The sequence below is a fragment of the Leuresthes tenuis genome, unplaced genomic scaffold (genome assembly GCF_036924035.1).
Source record: "Leuresthes tenuis unplaced genomic scaffold, fLeuTen1.0.hap1 SCAF_3, whole genome shotgun sequence".
In the NCBI taxonomy this organism is placed as follows: domain Eukaryota; kingdom Metazoa; phylum Chordata; class Actinopteri; order Atheriniformes; family Atherinopsidae; genus Leuresthes; species Leuresthes tenuis.
In genome coordinates, this window is record NW_027325357.1 from 595,266 (window position 1) to 607,695 (window position 12,430).

The window sequence follows — 12,430 nt, forward strand, 5'->3', positions numbered from 1 at the left end:
GACCTATAACCTGCAAGATGTTCCAGTTACAACATGTGACTGAAACTTAACCAAACTTTGCTTTTTATTCATAGTTTAATGAAACGCCTCCCAGAAGTTTCATCTAAACCCAAGAGGAACCACAGACTGAGCAGAAAACTGATTCATTTAACCTTTTATTGCAGCTGGATGAGGAGGTCAAACTCCTGAAACTAAAGCAAACAATCCCCAGAACCAGCGTCTGATAGGTTGTTGAAAAGGAAAGAAAATATGAGCAGAACCAAACAGAAAACACGGATAAACCTGGAGGAACGAAGGTAATTAATTCATTACTCTTCTTCCACACGTTTCATATCAGCCACAACGTTCAAAACACTGAAAACAGGCCTGAAAGTGTGAAGCTCTTCTTTCCATCGACACTGTGAAGCATAAACAAGCTGAATATATTCACTTCTGCAGGTGAACTTTCTTTGCTTCTGACCTTCTCAGTTCTCTGTTCAACAGCATTTTTCCCTAAATGCAACCAAACATGCTGGTTTCAGGAGATCTGGGCCAAGTTGGATAAGCCGTGATGAAGAGGTGTTCGCAGCTTTGGAGGTTATACTAAATATTAACTCCCATATTTCACATCCTTTCTCTCTGAGGGCTCTTTAACATCTTTACTCCCAGGTCACGGCTGAGTAATATCTGCCTGTAACCCTAAGCTGTTCCTTTAAGTCTTGTTGGCAGAGGAAATAAAGCTGTGTCCCGTGACCCCCCCATACTCACTTGCTGCAGGTCCATTCCTCCCTGTGCCACTGAGAACAGGGGGTGAGAGCCGAAGTCTGAAGCCTCGAACACCTTCAGTCGGCACAGAGAGACAGAAGCAGAGTGGAGTTAGAGCTCCACAGCAGAGCATCTCACACATCTGAACATCACAAGGTGTCAGCGAACACATCCTGAGGCTCTGAGCTCAGTGCATGCAGGGAAGGGAAGACCCGCCGGGTTCATCTGCAGGCAAACGCCTGTCTGAAGCAAAGCATGCTGGGAGGTCTGCTGCTGATTCTATGAAATGTTGACATGTTGAGTGAATTCTCCCCGGTTCATCTCATTATTTCATGTTCAGACGAATAGTTAGTGCTGAAATATGAGTTTAGTCTGAAAACTACGAGTCGGTTTGAAAGAAATAAAACTTTCTTTTTAGTTTAGTTGCTTCTAATAAATCCACCGCAGCAGTTTATGTTGAACATATGTCTGAACAGAGAGCTCCAGCTGTTTGGTGAGCATTATAAACACACTTTGTGTTATTCTCCGGTGCACTAATGATCTGACCTTCATTTTTAAACTGTATGAGCTTTACGGCGAGCGCAGTGACACCTCGCCGCCTCACGGCGTTCGTCCTCAAACATCCAAACACCCCCACGGATATGCAGAGACATCAATCTCCAAACAATCTGTGTTCCGGTTCAGTGAAGTGAGACCAAGTACAGACGGATCTGTGTTCTCTCTGGGAAAGCCTCCACATCTCGGACTGTCCAAATGACAGCCTGCTGAGCTGGCGTGTCGCTCGGGTTGAGCGCGCAGAAAAGACTTCTTCAACCAATTAAGGTCCGAGCTTCTGCCCCGGAAAACTTTTCAGAAGGCAACGGATAAAGATCAGAGATAAAGATCAGAAAGGGCTACTGGGTGCCAACAAGGTCCAAACATGTCAGAGGTGGATGAGGCAGAGTGAGAAGTCACAAGATTTTTAAAAATGAGCCTTTAATTGAGAGATTTTTTAGGAATTTGGGGGGAAACAAATTGGCAGATTGCAATAAGAGAATGTAATTTATAGCTTTAAATCTAGCAGAAAACTGAGAAGCATGAACTCGACTTTATTTCCTCATTCAGAGGAAAATATTTAGGTTACTTTACTCATTATGATTTTGTCAAAATGTCACCAAATATCAGTAAAGCTTCGAAATACTTGCTGCATCACTGATAAATTTAGTCTATTTCAATTGAAAATATTCTGTTGAACAATCAATTGATTTAAAAGAACAGGAGAAAAAGACAGGAAATAACTGCAGTGATGACGGTGAATTATTGACAACTTATTTCATCATGTGAGGTTTGTTTTTCTGTTAAAGGAGCAGAAAACCCAGAGACACATTTTCACCCTTATATACAGATAGATGAGCAACTGCATGGTTTCCATGTTTTGATTTATACGCTCTCAAACAATATATCTTCTTCTTCTTCTTCTTATTATTATTATTATCATTATTATTATTATCATTATTATTATTATTATTAGCATTAGCATTATTAGCATTATTAGCATTATTAGCATTATTAGCATTATTATTATTATTGTTAACAGCTGCTTTTACTGTTTAAATTGACCACACTTACCAGGCAGGAAGAAAATACTTCCTGGTTCTGGGGTTTAATGAAATGAGCAACTTGCCTGTAAATAATAAAGATGAACAAGACTTTCTCTTCCAGCTCTGTTAGTAATACACCAACAACATGCTGTAATTGTCTAAATGGACTCCATATGGCAGTGCATTAAAACCAGTTATTGCTTCAATCAGCTGCAGCTCTGAGCTGTCCCAACAGACCTTATAATCAGCAGAAATGAGTTTGTGTAATTAAACAGAAACATTTGCAGCAGCCTGAGGCAGCATCGTGGAAGAATAAGAGAACGTTCATATTATTTGGTTCTTTTTTAACTCTGGCTCATGTGGGGTCATTTAAAACTGAAATATGTTGAAATTATCAAAATCAATGAGAAAGTGTCTACTTTTTGTCAGCTAAGTCAACAATGACAGAGAATTATGTCTATCAGAAGCCTCATTGAGTAACTCAATTATGAAAAAATCCTCTAAATCATCTACTTCGATGATTCATTTAACAACGTGAGCACATTTGTAGCAGCTTGATTTGATGGAGGAAACCGGAAAAAATCAGATGAAAAGTGCCTAAAGTTTGGGAGCATTTCAAAGAAAAGAAAAGAGAAAATACTGTACAGTGTGTTCATTGTAAAAGCCAGTTAGCTTAGCATGATAGCACAACATCAATGCTACAGCATCTCAGCAGCAAGCAGCAAGTTCACACATCGAGTCCACTGAGAGGAACAAACACAAGGGAACATTTCATGTTAGCATTTTAATGGAAATCAGTCGGCTTATTAGCTGAGAAGGAAGCTAGCAGAGAACAGAAGGAAGCTAGCAGAGAACAGAAGGAAGCTAGGAGAGAGCAGAAGGAAGCTAGGAGAGAACAGAAGGATGCTAGCAGAGAGCAAAGGGAAGCTAGCAGAGAACAGAAGGAAGCTAGCAGAGAACAGAAGGAAACTAGCAGAGAACAAAAGGAAGCTAGCAGAGAGCAGAAGGAAGCTAGCAGAGAACAGAGGAAAGCTAGCAGAGAACAGAAGGACTCTAGCAGAGAACAGAGGAAAGCTAGCAGAGAACAGAAGGAAGCTAGCAGAGAACAGAAGGAAGCTAGCAGAGAACAGAAGGAAGCTAGCAGAGAACAGAAGCAAGCTAGCAGAGAACAGAAAGAAGCTAGCAGAGAACAGAAGGAAGCTAGCAGAGAACAGAAGGAAACTAGCAGAGAACAAAAGGAAGCTAGCAGAGAACAAAGGGAAGCTAGGAGAGAACAGAGGAAAGCTAGCAGAAAAAAGAAGGAAGCTAGGAGAGAACAGAGGAAAGCTAGCCATGCTGTGTCCCAAGCAGAGGTAATTTGCCTTTTCAGGCTGTAAATATTGAACCGTCTTAATTACACCATTTAAAATCTCCTGAATGAAAGCAAAAGCCTTTTTTTCAGTGGACTCTCCTCAAACCCACCTTGCTGATGAATAGCTCTAATTTGTAATGAATTCATGTAAAAAAACTCATCTGTATGCTGTGGACGTGTGTTGACCTGAAATGTCATTTAATTCAATGTATGACTCATCAAGAAGTGTGTGTATATGTGAACCGGTTTTAGTTGTGCTGTGGGGAACAAGCAGCAAATCCTGATGATGTGAATCACTAGATTTTAGGTTGTTAAGTCTCCTGGAAGTGAATGCAGGGCAACGTAGCATCAAACAACCAGGTAAGCGTTTACTCCAACGTTAAAATTGTGAAGAGAAATTCTGTATCGACTTGTTTGTCCATCGAGGCCTCTTCAGTCCTCCCCTCCATCCATCTTTCCTCCCCTCCACCCCCCATCCATCCAACACATCAATCCATCCACTCCAGCTCTTGGCCACCATCCCTTCCTCCTCTCAGTTATGCTGGGCTCACAACAAACGATTTCCACAGTCCCAGACTAAAAACTGAGTCTTTAGGAGTCTAACTGGAGTCTCGGCGCGCTCCCATCATCTCCATCGTTAAGTTTAAGGTGGTAATCTGCATTAAGTTTAAGGCGGTAATCTGCGTTAAGTTTAAGGCGGTAATCTGCGTTAAGTTTAAGGCGGTAATCTGCGTTAAATTTAAGGCGGTAATCTGCGTTAAGTTTAAGGTGGTAATCTGCGTTAAGTTTAAGGCGGTAATCTGCGTTAAGTTTAAGGCGGTAATCTGCGTTAAGTTTAAGGCGGTAATCTGCGTTAAATTTAAGGCGGTAATCTGCGTTAAGTTTAAGGTGGTAATCTGCGTTAAGTTTAAGGTGGTAATCTGCGTTAAGTTTAAGGCGGTAATCTGCGTTAAGTTTAAGGCGGTAATCTGCGTTAAGTTTAAGGCGGTAATCTGCGTTAAATTTAAGGCGGTAATCTGCGTTAAGTTTAAGGCGGTAATCTGCGTTAAGTTTAAGGCGGTAATCTGCAGTCTGCGACCGCATTTCATACCAGTTTCTCCCAGTTTTGGGCTCACATCAAACGTGTTTAATATCATCGCAGGTCGCAGTAACAACAGCTAATAGATGAGCTCTGACAGCATCAGAAACAGGAAAGCAGAAAGTCAATAACAAACATGTCGGGGGATGTAGAAGAACGAGCGACCAGCAGGTGAAAATGGACGGTTCGTGCCCATATTCTGTGGCGTTTTCTCTTCCTTTTGTTGGGTTTTTCACTACAAACCGCTGCACAGACCAGAGCAGCTGCAGCTAAAAGCTGCTTCTCCTCTGTTTTTGTAAAACTTCTGCTGAGCATGATGGGAAAAGTCTTGTAAATAGTGACCCTACAAGATTCACAGTGTTAGTAAAGTCTTCAGTCTGAGGCCAGTCTGGGACTAAAAACTCTAAACTCTGGTCTTTAGATGTGAGCTGATAGTCTTTCAGAGTCTGTTTGTGGGGAGTGTTACTCTGTCTGTCCATAACTTCATCCATCTTCACTTTTACTCCACCACTCACTCTGGTTACGTCCACAGAAGCTTCTGAGCTTATTCTATGCGTTTCCATGAGCTGCAGACAGGATATTTCAGTTTGCATGTTTCAGTCTGATTAATTATTCAAGCCCCTTACTCCACGGCCTGTTTGTGCTGATCCAAGCTCTGCAGTATATCAAACATGGAGCATTACTCAGGTTTCTTCTTTCAGTCTGAAAACATCCCATTTTGTTTGTGCTTCATTTGAAGTCAAAACTTAAAAGTGCTGTTAACAACAGATTCTCTTCAGCAGTTATATAGTTTACTTTGGAAATAAATCAGCTAATATTCCTTTGAAGTACTGTGTCCAGCGACTGCAGCTCAGGACGCAGACAGACAGGTCCCAGCCCTTCCCAGACCTTCCCAGTCCTTCCCAGACCTTCCCAGACCTTCCCAGACCTTCCCAGACCTTCCCAGTCCTTCCCAGTCCTTCCCAGACCTTCCCAGTCCTTCCCAGACCTTCCCAGTCCTTCCCAGACCTTCCCAGACCTTCCCAGACCTTCCCAGTCCTTCCCAGTCCTTCCCAGACCTTCCCAGTCCTCCCCAGACCTTCCCAGTCCTCCCCACTCCTTCCCAGTCCTCCCCAGTCCTTCCCAGTCCTTCCCAGACCTTCCCAGACCTCCCCAGACCTTCCCAGTCCTTCCCAGTCCTTCCCAGACCTTCCCAGACCTTCCCAGTCCTCCCCACTCCTTCCCAGTCCTCCCCAGTCCTTCCCAGTCCTTCCCAGACCTTCCCAGACCTTCCCAGTCCTTCCCAGACCTTCTCGGACCTTCCCAGTCCTTCACAGTCCTTCCCAGTCCTTCCCAGACCTTCCCAGTCCTTCCCAGACCTTCCCAGTCCTTCCCAGTCCTTCCCAGTCCTTCCCAGACCTTCCCAGTCCTTCCCAGACCTTCCCAGACCTTCCCAGTCCTTCCCAGTCCTCCCCACTCCTTCCCAGTCCTTCCCAGACCTTTCCTGACTGGAAAATCCACTTCAGGTGTCGTTTTCTTTAGATTTCTCCACTAAATGTTCCAGTTGTTGTTGAATTGTGTCGTAAAGCAGCTGTTACAACCGTGTGTTTCTGAAGCTAAGAGTCATTCTTCTGTTGTCAGTCAGAACACTTCATCTGTATTTGGTGTCTTCTCTCTGTGCTGATGGACCTTCTGATGCTCACATCTGCTGGTTTTTCATGTTTTAGGTTTGTTTTAAGTCACTCTTTACATCATCGGGTTCATCCCTGTCAGCTGTCACCCCCCCACAGTATTTAGTTTCCAGGCCCCCGTCATTCATGTGTTCAGGTTGGTTGTTAAGTCACTTTTTTCATAGTTTAAGTTTTTAGTGATCCGGCTCAGCTGCCTTTATTTGTGCTCTAAATAAACCGAGTTTTTCTTTCTAAATATCTGCAGCCTGTGATAAACCTTCTGCTGGACGCTCACCTGGTTTCCTGCCATCAGCACGGTCCCGGGGGTCGGACTGGGTCGGTAGGGAATCGTCGCTCCCTTTGGCGGAGACTGGAAAGCATTGATAGGAAATGGAAGAAAGAAAGAGATGAGGAAGGATCAGGGCATGTTTTATTCAGGCATCTAAGAGGAAATCAAGCCCAACTGGCCGTAAAAGCTTTTATGATGTGAAACTTATTCACTGAATCCACAGATCTGTTGCAGATATTCACCCTGAGAGAAACACTCATTCTGCTTTAACTAATCTGGGAGGCGGCTTTTTCTGCGGCCGGATGGCAGAATTCACTTCATGTTTGATAGGTTTGATGCTCTGAAAATGATTGCTCTGTTTTTCCTGCCCTCAGGCTGCTCATCGTCTGCTGGAGCTGGAGCTTTTGGTCAGAAAACGAAGAGATTTCCACCTGCTGGAGCCACATGTTCCTCATGCTCAGAGAACATACCGAACACAACAGATTCATGGGAAACAAAGGTCCATTTATTGGGTTTCAGCCACTCTTCTTTCTGTTTATTATTCCTCTGAAATGATTGAATGTCAGCTGTGAGTTCAGCGCAGACATCTGAGACTTCACTCCTGACCGAACTCTCCTCTGCTTCATTATAAACTGCATCTCTGACTCATAACTGCTCTCTGTATCTGTGTGCCGACTGGCCTGATGTCGCTGGTTGGAAAACAGGCTCATTGTTTGAGTTGATGGCTGTTTTTGACTGATTTCCCTCTCAGCGCTCGACTTTAAAACGAGACTTTAAACACTCCCCTGCCTGCTTTTTTAGTTCTGTTGAACCAAATCAAATCCATTTATGTTGCTGCTGTGATGTGACTCGTCCTGAATCCTGAACACAACACAGAGAAGCAGAATCGATCCTCACAGGTCTGAACTCCTGCTGCTCCATAATGTTTCTGTCACATTTTCTCCACCATGAGAAGAATTAGTAGAAGTGATCAGAAGTGCCGCCACACAGGGCTGGTTTCAGCTCAAACTTTCATGATTTAAGTGCTGATAAAGTTAATTTCTGAGGGTTAGGAGCAGCACAGAAAAGCTGCTGCTCTGCTCTTCATCTTCTTTCTGTGACTCTGTAAACTGTGGATCCAACACAAATGTCTCCATATCGACTGCTGATCTGAACGTCTTTCCAAGGCATCGCTGTGCAAAGAGCACTTTGCTGCCTGCGGCTTTTTAATCGCAAAAGCTGAACAAAAAGACATAAAGGTCAGTTTTCTGAGGACCAACAAGTGTTTTCATGGTCACTGTGGGCCTCTAGTCCTCCTTTAAAATAGTGCTTTTTAACTTCCTTACAGCAAAATGTTACCAGTTTGAGTGTGTGACAGCCAAGAGGAAGACAGTCAGACACCGAATGACCTGTTCTGCCATTCCTCTGGTTCCTGCCTGGTTCCTGCCTGGTTTCTGCCTGGTTTCTGCCTAGTTCCTGCCTAGTTCCTGCCTGGTTCCTGCCTGGTTCCTGCCTGGTTCCTGCCTGGTTTCTGCCTGGTTTCTGCCTAGTTCCTGCCTGGTTCCTGCCTGATTTCTGCCTAGTTCCTGCCTGGTTTCTGACTTGTTCCTGCCTGGTTTCTGCCTGGTTCCTGTCTGGTTCCTGCCTGGTTTCTGGCTTGTTCTTGCCTGGTTCCTGCCTGGTTTCTGCCTGGTTCCTGCCTGGTTCCTGCCTTGTTCCTGCCTGGTTTCTGCCTGGTTTCTGCCTAGTTCCTGCCTAGTTCCTGCCTGGTTCCTGCCTGGTTCCTGCCTGGTTCCTGCCTGGTTTCTGCCTGGTTTCTGCCTAGTTCCTGCCTGGTTCCTGCCTGATTTCTGCCTAGTTCCTGCCTGGTTTCTGACTTGTTCCTGCCTGGTTTCTGCCTGGTTCCTGTCTGGTTCCTGCCTGGTTTCTGGCTTGTTCTTGCCTGGTTCCTGCCTGGTTTCTGCCTGGTTCCTGCCTGGTTCCTGCCTTGTTCCTGCCTGGTTTCTGCCTGGTTCCTGTCTGGTTCCTGCCTGGTTTCTGGCTTGTTCTTGCCTGGTTCCTGCCTGGTTTCTGCCTGGTTCCTGCCTGGTTCCTGCCTGGTTTCTGCCTGGTTCCTGCCTGGTTCCTACCTGGTTCCTGCCTGGTTCCTGCCTGGTTTCTGCCTGGTTCCTGCTTTGTTCCTGCCTAGTTCCTGCCTGGTTCCTGCCTGGTTTCTGCCTGGTTCCTGCCTGGTTCCTGCTTTGTTCCTGCCTAGTTCCTGCCTGGTTCCTGCCTGGTTCCTGCCTGGTTTCTGCCTAGTTCCTGCCTGGTTCCTCTCTGGTTCCTACCTGGTTCCTGCCTGTTTCCTGCCTGGTTTCTGCCTGGTTCCTCCTTTGGACCTGCCTGGTTCCTGCCTGGTTTCTGGCTTGTTCCTGTCTGGTTTCTGCCTGGTTCCTGCCTAGTTCCTGCCTGGTTTCTAACTAGTTCCTGCCTGGTTCCTGTCTGGTTCCTGTCTGGTTTCTGCCTGGTTCCTGTCTGGTTTCTGCTTGGTTCCTGCCTGGTTCCTGCCTGGTTTCTGCTTGGTTCCTGCCTGGTTCCTGCCTGGTTCCTGTCTGGTTTCTGCTTGGTTCCTGCCTGGTTCCTGCCTGGTTTCTGCTTGGTTCCTGCCTGGTTCCTGCCTGGTTTCTGCCTGGTTCCTGCCTGGTTCCTATCTGGTTCCTGCCTGGTTTCTGGCTTGTTCCTGTCTGGTTTCTGCCTGGTTCCTGCCTGGTTCCTGTCTGGTTTCTGCCTGGTTCCTGCCTGGTTCCTGCCTGGTTTCTGGCTTGTTCCTGCCTGGTTTCTGCTTGGTTCCTGCCTGGTTCCTGCCTAGTTTTTGCTTGGTTCCTGCCTGGTTCCTGCCTGGTTCCTGCCTGGTTCCTGCCTGGCTTCTGCCTGGTTCCTGCCTGGTTTCTGCCTGCTTCCTGCCTGGTTCCTGCCTGGTTTCTGCCTGGTTCCTGCCTGGTTCCTGCTTGGTTCCTACCTGGCTTCTGCTTGGTTCCTGCCTGGTTCCTGCCTGGTTCCTGCTTGGTTCCTACCTGGTTCCTGCCTTGTTTCTGCCTGCTTCCTGCCTGCTTCCTGCCTGGTATCTGCCTGGTTCCTTCCTGGTTCCTGCCTGGTTTCTGCCTGCTTCCTGCCTGGTTCCTGCCTGGTTCCTGCTTGGTTCCTACCTGGTTCCTGCCTGGTTTCTGCCTGCTTCCTGCCTGGTTCCTGCCTGGTATCTGCCTGGTTCCTTCCTGGTTCCTGCCTGGTTCCTGCCTGGTTCCTGCTTGGTTCCTACCTGGTTCCTGCCTGGTTCCTGCCTTGTTTCTGCCTGGTTCCTGCCTAGTTCCTGCCTGGTATCTGCCTGGTTCCTGCCTGGTTCCTGCCTGGTATCTGCCTAGTTCCTGCCTTGTTTCTGTCTGCTTCCTGCCTGGTTCCTGCCTGGTATCTGCTTGGTTCCTGCCTGGTTCCTGCCTGGTTCCTGCCTGGTTCCTGCCTTGTTTCTGCCTGGTTCCTGCCTAGTTCCTGCCTGGTATCTGCCTGGTTCCTGCCTGGTTCCTGCCTGGTTTCTGCCTGGTTTCTGCCTGGTTTCTAAAGTGCTAACGGCGTTAGCTTTCCTTGGCTGTGTTCTGTTTTCAGTCTTTCTGTTTGCTGCACACAGAAGCTAAAAGCGGGTGTTTCCCAGAATGCACCGGGGGAAGGCGGGGAGACAACAATCCATCAGAGGGCAACAGGAGATGAAAAGATTTCTGAGATCAAACATGTCTGAATGGAAGGAGGGAATTCCACTCAGGGAGCAGCAGCGCTTGAGTTTTGCTAACATCAGCGTTTCGCTTCTTTCTTTCTTCCATTCCTTCTTTCTCAGAGCGCATTAAGGTGCTTGGAATACCAATGAGCTCCCAGAGCCTTTGATTTCACTGTTTCAGCTCTAATCTGCAACACCGAGCCTCCGTTAATGACTGCAGCCTCTGATTAATTATAACACAGCCATGAATTATAGATTTAAGTGTTTCCATTGAGGAGATTATTGGAAAGGTGGGCAGCATGAAGTTAGCACGGCGCAGACAGGTAGGCGCCATCGCCTCTGCTGGTTTCTGAAATCAGCTTCAGGTTGCATCAGAGAGCTTCTCCTTCCTGTCAGGAAGTTAAATAATACATCTGATGAAGACTGAGCGGAGCGCACGTTTAAGGCCGCCACGTTCAGTTTAGAACAGGAGAACTTCCATGAATAAGTGCAAACGGACTGACCAACGAGCCCGAAAAAAGGAAGAAAAGGTCCTGAAGTCGGTTGTCATAGAAACTACAACTGAGACATTCAGAAGAGATAGTTCAGCGATTCACGGCTCAGACAGAAATATTTAAAGCAGCAGCAGCAGTGCACGTTATAACGAGGACGAGGAAACATCCAGGATGTGAAAGGATGGTGTTTATTCCATCATTCTGTCTCTTTCAGGGCTGATTATATATTCATATAGATATAAATATTCATATAAAACAACCCTGAAGCAGCTCAGACGAATGAGATTTAACGTGTTATGAAAACAGAAATATCCTTAAACAATATAAAATGGAACAGAATCATTTTAAACAGGAGATGATCCTGATTAAAACATTTAGTTAAGGATCATCTCCACAGTTTGGAGCTCCTCATCTTTATTTAACTTTATTTAATTCATGTTCTGAATGCTTCACAACATGAACTCTGGTTTACTTCCCTTTAAAAGCGCACGTTTCACTACTTTAAATGATTAAAGCAGACTTACTCGCTGAGGTTTGCACCTGGAATGCACATTAAACAGGTTTCAGAGCAACTTTCAGGCGCTGAAATCAGCATCTTGGCCCAAAGATGGTGAAAAACTGGTCTGTCACAGTCAGACTGGAACACGTTTCTCTGTGATTCGACATAATTCTGGTTTTCCGCCGGTCCTTTAGTCTGCGCTGCCTTTGTGTCTGAAGGTGCTTTATGAATAAAGTTGAGTTGAAGGGAAACGAACCTCCAGGATCACGGTGCAGATGAGTTTAACGCACTGGATGATGGCGTCTTGGCCCCCTGATATTGTCACCTCCCTCTCTGTGGAGTTGGGGAGGAGGTCGCCTGCCACCTGCACCTGAGCACCTGTTGTCTGCACACGTGCACATGCACACACACACACACACACACACACACACACACACAGAATCAGAACCCATCACAGTTCAGTCGTGTTCAGAAAGTAGCTCAAACTCTACCCATAATTATGGCTACTTCCTGTTTAGCTCCTTCGGACCTCACTGAGCTGTGGAAGCTGCGACCCAACATGGTTTAGTTCTGCCTTTCTATTCATCTAACAGCTCGGGCCTCAGATTTTACACGTCTGAACCATTAAATGCAGCCTGCTCTGGTTCAGGATTACAGCAAAGTCAGAGACATCTGTGAAAAACATCTAAATATGGGAGCTAATAAGTGATCAGCAGTGACTCTTCCTCCTGCTGTGTGACTGGAAACAGATTCTGCTGCAGAGAGCTTTAACGCACCAGGGAAAGTACAGACTCTGCAGAATCTAACCCCAAACCACTTCTGGTTCCTGAATGTAACAGATTATTTACCTGAATGTAACAGATTATTTACCTGAACGTAACAGATTATTTACCTGAATGTAACAGATTATTTACCTGAACGTAACAGATTATTTACCTGAACGTAACAGATTATTTATACAGATTATTTACCTGAACGTAACAGATTATTTATACAGATTATTTACACAGATTATTTACCTGAAC

General features: G+C 45.8%; 1 protein-coding gene across 2 annotated transcripts in view; it reads right to left on the reverse strand.

Annotated features, from left to right (window-relative positions):
- The window catches only part of pcbp4 (poly(rC) binding protein 4), a 77,744-nt gene that overhangs the window by 24,822 nt on the left and 40,492 nt on the right, over window positions 1-12,430 (reverse strand). For both annotated transcript variants that reach the window (XM_072381364.1, XM_072381365.1), the window contains exons 7-9: window positions 11,662-11,790; window positions 6,698-6,772; window positions 748-819 (exon numbers count right to left, since the gene is read on the reverse strand). In XM_072381364.1, coding sequence (XP_072237465.1) covers window positions 748-819; window positions 6,698-6,772; window positions 11,662-11,790 — 276 coding nt within the window. The remainder of the gene's footprint in view (window positions 1-747; window positions 820-6,697; window positions 6,773-11,661; window positions 11,791-12,430) is intronic.